Source organism: Scophthalmus maximus, chromosome 15, assembly GCF_022379125.1.
Source record: "Scophthalmus maximus strain ysfricsl-2021 chromosome 15, ASM2237912v1, whole genome shotgun sequence".
Classification (NCBI taxonomy): Eukaryota; Metazoa; Chordata; class Actinopteri; order Pleuronectiformes; family Scophthalmidae; genus Scophthalmus; species Scophthalmus maximus.
In genome coordinates, this window is record NC_061529.1 from 3550834 (window position 1) to 3559346 (window position 8513).

The 8513-nt window shown below is 40.7% G+C and overlaps 2 protein-coding genes across 2 annotated transcripts; one reads left to right on the plus strand and one right to left on the minus strand.

Moving 5' to 3' along the window:
• Nucleotides 1–44: 44 nt before the first annotated feature.
• Nucleotides 45–2521, minus strand: nenf (neudesin neurotrophic factor). The gene is made up of 4 exons (XM_035609706.2): nt 2282–2521; nt 1955–2015; nt 1188–1291; nt 45–1059 (listed from the first exon to the last, which is right to left on the minus strand). The coding sequence occupies exons 1-4, from the start codon at nt 2426–2428 to the stop codon at nt 883–885; spliced, it is 489 nt and encodes a 162-aa protein (XP_035465599.1). The 5' UTR covers nt 2429–2521; the 3' UTR covers nt 45–882.
• Nucleotides 2522–3456: 935 nt separating this feature from the next.
• pacc1 (proton activated chloride channel 1) lies at nt 3457–8328 on the plus strand. Its single transcript, XM_035609693.2, has 8 exons — nt 3457–3696; nt 5395–5503; nt 5783–5992; nt 6214–6368; nt 6498–6640; nt 6947–7088; nt 7187–7294; nt 7403–8328. The coding sequence occupies exons 1-8, from the start codon at nt 3661–3663 to the stop codon at nt 7565–7567; spliced, it is 1068 nt and encodes a 355-aa protein (XP_035465586.1). The 5' UTR covers nt 3457–3660; the 3' UTR covers nt 7568–8328.
• The last annotated feature ends 185 nt before the right edge of the window (nt 8329–8513 follow it).

The window sequence follows — 8513 nt, forward strand, 5'->3', positions numbered from 1 at the left end:
ATCAAATCAAATCTAAAGCCAGACAAACTCACGACGAGAAGTCGGCGATTTTACAGACTTTATTGATAATTGCACAAACACTTTCCATCAGGTTCGAAAAACAAACGGACTGATCACAGTTTGGGGTTGTTTTTTTTCTCCCGTCAGGCGACACGTTGAAGTGACGACGTCTCCAGAGCAGGGAACAATCGATGGGTTTCGGATCAACTGGAAAATAATCATTTACGTCGTTTCTCAGACTCTCTACGTAGAAACCTCCCTCCTGACATTTCACAGACTGAACAATGTGGCGATTCTTCGCGATCGATTATGAAAACATTCAAGGAAACGTGTTATGAAATGTTTAGTCGGTTTATTGTGCGTCAATGTTTCATTCATTTGACTTTCATTTCAATCACTCTTCGTGTGTGTGTGTGTGTGTGTGTGTGTGTGTGTGTGTAGTTGTCTTTTGCACTTCAGGGCCACCGTACAGAACAGCGTCACTGCAGCTATCTCAAAGACTCAAAGCCCCAAATTAAACATCTGTCACCCTACTCTGTATTTGAGCTGCAAAAAATCCCAACGGTTCTACAGACGAGAGCTGAATTAGTTTTGAATAAAAAAAGATCTCTAAAAAATATATATAATATGTATTGGAATGATTCCGTAGTGGCTGCGTACATAAACGCTCTCGCGGCTGACGAAGAATCATGTAAACCTTCAGTTCAAGTAATTAAATGTAATTTGTCCGTTGTATTTTGCTCTTCTCTCGTACACGTATTGCACTTGGCATATCATATATCATATTAGATTCTGATTCTGCTCGAGTACGGAGAAAATATTTTTTTAAATTTTAAAGAAACTCCTTCATAATAATAAGACATTTCGAGACAGGAAATGAGATTAAAACTCATCTTTGATTTGGAACAGAGGCTGGTCCTCTGGTTTGAAGTCCTCGTTGGGGCTGCCGTCGTCTTTGAGGATGCGCGACGCCGTGTAACCCACGATGGGATACTTGGATTTGTACGTGCCCTCGAATATACTGTCCAGAGACTTCAGCTGCTCCTCGGTGAGGCCCGTCTGTGGACGGAAAGGTGGGGGGGCATGGAAATGAATGGAACGTAGCGTGGTCCGGACACGTTTGGTGGATGAGGTGGTGTCAGGACATGGGTTTTCAGGCTTCTGGATGTTCAGAGGACAACACTCACAGTATCGGACGTCAGGTCCGCTGGGTCCAGGGACATCTTGGCCACAGCGCGAGTGGAGTCCATACCCACCAGGGCGTTGTACGGAGCGTCCTTACCGTAAAACTCTACAGCGGGTGGGAGAAACAGAGCAGTACAAAAGCTAAACTTTTCCACCCCGAGTGATGTAAAACTCCAAATTTTCCATCGCTGTAAATGAGCCGTGGCGAAAGAGGAACTCCGATCTTCTCCTCAAGTCGTGTTGGCAATTCTACTTGAATGCTACAAGGTTCTACTGATCCACACTTTTACCGCAACCTATATACTAATACATCGGAATTCATTTATACATTCATTCTTAGGTAAGATAAGATAAGATAAGACTTTGTCAATCCCACGCCGGGGGCCATTCACTTCTTACCGCAGCAGCGAGAGTCAAAAAAAGCATCAGAGAAGCGGTAGAAAATATTACAAAATATATCAAAATAAACAATAAGATAGAGAAGGAAAACTATTAAAAAAGACTCTAAAAAAGTGTTATACATCTTATACATAGTGTACAAAGTATTGTCCTGGTGAAAGAAGGCTAAAATGTGCAGTGGTTTGGATTTGAAGTATAAAAATATGCATATATACTTTTTGGGTTTTAGATTTGAATGGACCAGGAAGCCTCCTAACACGAGTGGATTTCACTGTCAGTTCCCTTTCATTTGAATGAATTCAGAGCAGAAAGATTGGTTTTAAAATTATTATAATTATTATTAGAATGTTGTCTTTTCTTTTTTCTTTACCTTTTCCTTTGGTGACATCGAACACAACTCCCTTCACCGCCATGTAAATGGGCTGCTTCTCCTGAAAACAGGCAGGGAACAGAGGGATTACACACACACACACACACACACACACACACACAAACACACACACACACTCACTCACTCACTCACACACACTCACACACACACACACTCACTCACTCACACACACACTCACTCACACACACACAAACACACACACACACACACTCACTCACTCACACACACACACACACACACACACACACACACACACACACACACACACACACACACACACTCACACACACACACACAGTGTTTCACCTGGCGGCCGTCGTATCTCTTCAGCTCCTCCTCTGTGAACAACCTCACAGGTGTCGTGGCCGGTTTGTACTTTAATTTGAAGTCTTGCGCCAGAGTCGCACAAAGGACCGAGGTGAGGAAGAAGACACGGGTTCGCGCTGTTGCCATGGCAGGACGTCTGTTGTTGTTTGGCAACTCCAACGCGGAAACTGTATCATCTCCTCCTCCTCCTCTTCCTCTTCCTCCTCTTCCTCCTCCTCTTCTTCTCCTCCCTGTTTACGCTCTCCTGACGATGCGTTCATTGCCGTCGGAAATTACAGAGACATAGCGTTAACAGCCGAATCCGGCCCATCAAGGGCTGCATACCATTTTTCACAAGTTTCTTTTTTTTTTGCAAAAAATAAAAATAGAAATTTGATTAAAAAATGAAATAAAAAGAAGTGTTTCCAAGATCAAGACTAAATGTTTTTAAAAATAAATTCTTCTGGCTTTTTGTTCCAAGAGCGATTACAATAGTCCAGGACAAACTGACGCATAAAGATTAAACCAGAGAAAGAGAAAATTTAAAAAAAAATGAAATAATATAAATCCCTGTGTTACCTTGTACGGTAATTCATACAGACATAAATATTCATAAAGTAATTAGGGGGAGCAGGCAGGGATTGAAAATGACAAATTTCATGATATAATACATGAGTTTTTACTTCATCTTATGTGCTCTTTATCCAGCTATAATCCCTCTTCTTATTGAATTCTATTTTTTTTTTTACAATTTATTTTATTTTACATCACTAGAATTTTTATTTTGTTATTTCTTCTTTAAGACTGTTCTTCATTAGATAGTGACAGGAAAGAGAGAGATTTTTATTTTTTCCATTTTATAATATTTTCCCCTCTGTTCATTTCCCCTTAATCCCTATAAAAGAAATTAAAGAGATTAAAAGTGAATATAGTCCGATTATATACACTTAACTGAAATGTGTAGGAATCTACAGAGAGTCACATTACAATTCAACTTTTAGCTTTTAGTTTGTCGTCAGTTGAATTTGAACGCAGAATATTCCCACGGGCACCTGAAGGCAGCGTTAGGTGACGACCTGGGGGACCGGTGAAGGAAACGAGGAAACCACGCCAAGGACACAGGGGCTTTTCTATTGGAACGCGGCCGGTAGGTGTCTCATTATCATGGGATGGGCTTTATCGGCGTTGCCAAAACCCCCACTGGGTGTATGTTGTGTGTGTGTGTGTGTGTATGGTGTGTGTGTGCGTTCAGAAACTGGCACCTAAGCTGAAGCCGAGGCAAACTTTACCGGAGTAAAAATGCATCGGGAAGTTATTGGAAGTAGTTTTCAGACTTGTTCTCTTTAAAGAGTTGTTGTCACTGAGAGACGTGCAGAGGAATGCTGAGGAAAGAAAACTCCCGGTCATACCAAGAGGTGAGGAGAAGAAGGATCACATCCCTCATCTGTGTTTCTCTATTAGTTTTTGGTGTTTGGTCTCAATAGTCCGAGAATGAAAACTGTAGGTAGAAGTCCCGGTGAGGGGTTCAAAGACCGTCCACCATCATGTGACTGGACAGCGGACGACTGCAGGAAAAAGCCGCTTCCTGCGACATGAAATGAGCTGACCGCATGTTTTCTCTCGGTCTGACCGGACGTTTCCTTTTTGTCCTGACTGCTCCTATAAAAGTTTTTCAAATGTACTGCAGCAAAGACCTAAAGCCACTGAAGGAGTATTGTCATTTTGTTGCGTTCATGTCATAACAACAGTGGTGGAGGAAATCATCAAATCCTTTAATTAGAATGAAAGAAATACCAATACAACACTGTAAAAGTACATGCTTAAGTAAAATGCCCTTAAAACTATCTAAGTAATGGTTTCATAATACTAACTACTTTTACTATTATTATTTTTATTGTTATATTAATACTTAGTATAGTAGTTCGTAACCTAACCCTAACCTGTTATCATTTTTTTTTTATTGATGCTTTTTTTAATGTGTAAAATCTTTACTGCTATTGTTGCTGGAGTCAGAGCTAATTTGAAAAAAATAAGTTTTATTATTGTTGTCGTTTAAGATACAATTCAGATTTTGTTATATTTACTGTTTGTATATTAACAAACAACCAATAGAAGCATTCCTAACCAAGTCACAAGAAATAAGGAAATTACAGCCAGTTACCCTAACAACCAAATCCACATGATAAATATGAGAATTATACCAAGAACACAATAGAAACTGTGTTGCAGAGGTGTTTATTTATCTATATGATAATTTTAGAGGATGTTATTTGTGCTTTAGGAAGAGACATTAACTATTTACTACAGTTCCGTTCCCTATGAAACATGATATGAACGTTGCGTTTGAATGCCTCACATGATAATACGATTTATTCCAAGCCCAAGGTGCATAGTATGACAATGCGGTTTTGGCAAATGACTTATGTTTCTCTTCAGCATCATAAATATATTTAGTTTTAAAGCTTATATCATAATTTGGAAGCACTGGTACTACTAAATGATTCAACTGCAGCTACATAGATAGATAGATAGTTACTTTATTTATCCCAAGCTGGGAAATTCCGGTGTAACAGCAGCACGTTTCACACAGCAAACATTAAAAATATATACAATATCTACACAAACAATGTAAAAATATACGAATTGCAAAAATATGGAGAATAAGAATAATAAATATAAAGAATTTACATGAATATTAATAGTGGAAATAGTGCAGTAGTACAATCAGTTACCAGTAGTGTGCAGAGGAACATGGTAACATGAAGGTGCAAATGTGCCGGGATTTATGATTTAGATTAAACAGAGTCCAGAGATTTTTCTGTCAGACAGAGGTGAGGTGTTGTGAAGTCTTATGGCTTGTGGCAGGAAAGATTTCCTGTAGCAGTCCTTTTACAGCGAAGCTGAATCAGTCTATTGGAGAAGGAGGAGGAACAGGTTTTTAGAACTCATCTCATTGAAGCACGTGTTTCTGTTGTAGTATTATTTTGTATGGAGTCATCATTTTTCTCCATTCATACACATCCATAAAGGACCAACCTTTAAACTGTTGTGTCTCTGTTACTACCCTGGTACAACACAAAATGTTGAAATGTCTTTATTTCTTAACCTCACAGTTCAGCGATGACGACAACGGCGGCGATGGCAACACACTGTCCCCGGACTTTTTCGACGACGCCCCGGACGACCTGGAGCACGAGGAGCCGAACGGCAGCATCTCGCAAGGTGAAACCAGCGGGAGGATCTCATCCCGGGATCAGGAGTTCATACACTTTTAATCGGTTACTCCTCTTTCATGAGCTGCTGAACTTACTTTCCCCTTTGAAATCGCAATTTAACAGGGAGTGAAATGATGGGGTTCAAATAATTGCTGTGAATTTGAACGTGTGTTAATGTAGTTTGACATTGTTTATCACTGCTGCCTGGTGCAGTACTTTCCCCTTCTCAAGGCTGTCTGAATTTGTCAAGTTGCAGCACGATTGATATTTTTTTTTTCCGCTGCAGAGGATGACGCCAGGGAGATCAGTCCATCGATGAGGTTCAGTAAAGCCTGCCTGAAGAACGTCTTCACGGTGGTGCTCATCTTCATCTACCTGCTGCTGACGGCGGTGGCGGTGTTCCTCGCCTACCAGACCATCTCGGACTTCTTGGACAAACTCAACCACCCTGTCATGTCCGTCACCTACAAAGAAGTGGACTCGTTTTCTCCCGCTGGTTTGTTTGAATAATTACCAACACACAATTACAATTACAACAGTAGATTTTGTTTTTAATATCGACTGCCTTCAGTGCAGTCGATATTATATTGTCCAGAACAGATCATCGGATTCAACCTTCACTGTCCTGCTCAGTTAGGCGATTTAAAGTCTTGATACCTGAGGATTTGTTATTCATTATTAGCCGTGTCTTTTCTTTCTTTCCTTCTTTTTGAGCAGGTATCGCTCTATATCCCGGCCGAGCTCAGCTGCTGAGCTGCAGACACCACTTCCACGACTACATCCCACCTTTAGAGAACCCGGGCGAGCCGCAAGAAGGCGACTGTGTGTACACGGAAGTGACTTACTTTGGGCCGTTTACAAATCAGACCGAGGTCAGCCGTGAATCCCGTTTAGCTGGTGGTGTCTCAACAATACAAACAGTTTTATTTATAGTAAGTATTAATGGATCAGTTCTGTGTTTTGAGGACAGATGATACAAACTCTCTACTCCTGTGTCACAGAAAAGAGCTCTGGTGGTCCGCGGCCCCGCTGACGTCAGGAACAGAGAGTTGATCTTCATGCAGTTCAGTCAAAATGAAACAGAAGAGGACTTCAGCGCCATCACCTACATGCTCTTCGCCAAGTTCAGCGACTTGACCAACAGGTGACTGCAAACAACAAGTATTGACCGCGTGACGTCCGACGCGGCTCACACAGTGTTTGCAGACGTTTTCCCGACGAGGGAAGGGGCTCTCAACACAGATGGCTGCTCGACAGTTTACATAACCACAAGAAAGTATTCATGCAGTTTAAAAGTCAACGCATGTCTGAGCGGCTGTGTGACAGACAGGAAATGTCCCTGAATCACCGCTTTAGTCTCGCTGCTTCAAGCCTTACGAAACAAAAAGTAAACAGTGATTTGTGAAAGCTTTTTGACCCCTTTCTACCTGTGTTTCCTGACTCTGTATAGCGCAAATCAGTCAGAGTTCATGAGGGACTGTGAGAGGAATTACTCCATGTGGACCTTTTCTGGGGGATTCAGGACCTGGGTCAAGATGTCTCTAGTGAGGACGTCTGGGAAAAGCGACGAAGCTGTCGAGTTTCGGCAAGAGGTACGGTTATGTCCAAATCTTCAGATGCTTAAGTGTGAGATTAAAAACAGATTTTTTTGAAAAAGCATTAATCCCGGCATTTATGTCGGCTCTCCTAGTCCACCGTGGTGAAGTTCAACGATAAAAGACCCGAACCGGAGCAAAGCAATCAGCTTTTCTTTGCTGTTTTTGAGTGGCGGGATCCTTTCATGCAAGAAATCAGACTGGTAAATTCTCCCTGCCGTTTAATCCTCATTAAAACTCATCTCCATATCAGTGTGTTCTTGTCTGAAAACAGATTCCCGCGACACAACTTTGCTTCATTTCCTAAACAGATAGTGACGGCAAATCCCTGGAACTCCATCGCCATCCTCTGCGGCGTCTTCATGGCTCTCTTCAAGGCGGCGAATTTTGCCAAGCTCTCTGTTCAGTGGATAGTGAGGATGCGCAAGAGGCATCTGAGGAATAAAGCAAGGGAGCTCAACCAGGTCACCAACTAAGACGGATGAGGATAGACTCATATTATCTAAGGGATTGACCTGAGTTTTGTCTTTGACTCCTCCACACTGTTGTTTATTGAGGTCAGTACTTGATATGTTCTCACTTCATATTACTGCCAGATCAATAATTCCATATCATTCTCTAAGAATGGACAGTTCTGAGTTTATATGGAGTTCTTGCATTTCAAAAGAAAAAGAGGTATTTCTCTGATATTTTCTCAAACATTTGTGGAAATAGCAGTTTTGTTCATACATGAAAGAGAACGTTGTGAAAGTTTGTGGTTCTGGGCGTCTCAGGGGTCTACCGCTGAGAAAAAAATGTGAACTTTGGTCAAAATGTTGCTGGATATTTTATTGGTTCTCATGTTGATGGTATGAATTTCTAAAGGTAATGGTGTTTCCGTCTTTCATTTCTGTCATGCTATTTCAAAACAATGCTGTGTAATGTCCTGTAAATTAAGCGTTATCATTGGAAATGTAGCTAAACTGGATCTCTATTTACTTTTACCACTTGATGTCAGTAAACTCTAAAGGGATTAGAAAATAATCTTCTTGTGTATGTCCTGGGCAAATACTGTCATTTGTATTTGATTTTAACATATGTTATATTGTAAGGAATTCACCAGTGTGTCTTTTACTTGAATTATTGTCTGAACGCTGTTGTTGTTGTTCAGGATTGTATCTCACACACTATGTTTTTAGACATTTCTTGAAAAATAAAAAAACATATTTTTCTGCCTTTGTGGTTGAAAAACAACCCGCGATGTGAACATGTGATTCTCTCACATCCTGCCTGAAGCTGTTCAATTTGACAAGCTGCAGAGAGATAAATAATGTTGTGAGCTGAACTTTCTTAAATAGAGAAGTGACCTTTAGAAAACTTTCATTTTGTATTTTATCATCATAATTAGCCTTCAGTAAAATAAAACAAAATAATATAAGACTT

Bases quoted from the DNA above. Each gene is read 5' to 3' on its own strand.
- nenf (XM_035609706.2), bottom strand. From the start codon at position 2,428: ATGGCAACAGCGCGAACCCGTGTCTTCTTCCTCACCTCGGTCCTTTGT. The intron at 2,016-2,281 runs GTGAAACACTGT...GCCTGTTTTCAG, and splicing joins AGAGATACGACGGCCGCCAG to GAGAAGCAGCCCATTTACAT. The intron at 1,292-1,954 runs GTAAAGAAAAAA...CACCCGCTGTAG, and splicing joins CGATGTCACCAAAGGAAAAG to AGTTTTACGGTAAGGACGCT.
- pacc1 (XM_035609693.2), top strand. From the start codon at position 3,661: ATGCTGAGGAAAGAAAACTCCCGGTCATACCAAGAG. The intron at 5,504-5,782 runs GTGAAACCAGCG...TTTCCGCTGCAG, and splicing joins GAACGGCAGCATCTCGCAAG to AGGATGACGCCAGGGAGATC. The intron at 7,295-7,402 runs GTAAATTCTCCC...TTTCCTAAACAG, and splicing joins TCATGCAAGAAATCAGACTG to ATAGTGACGGCAAATCCCTG.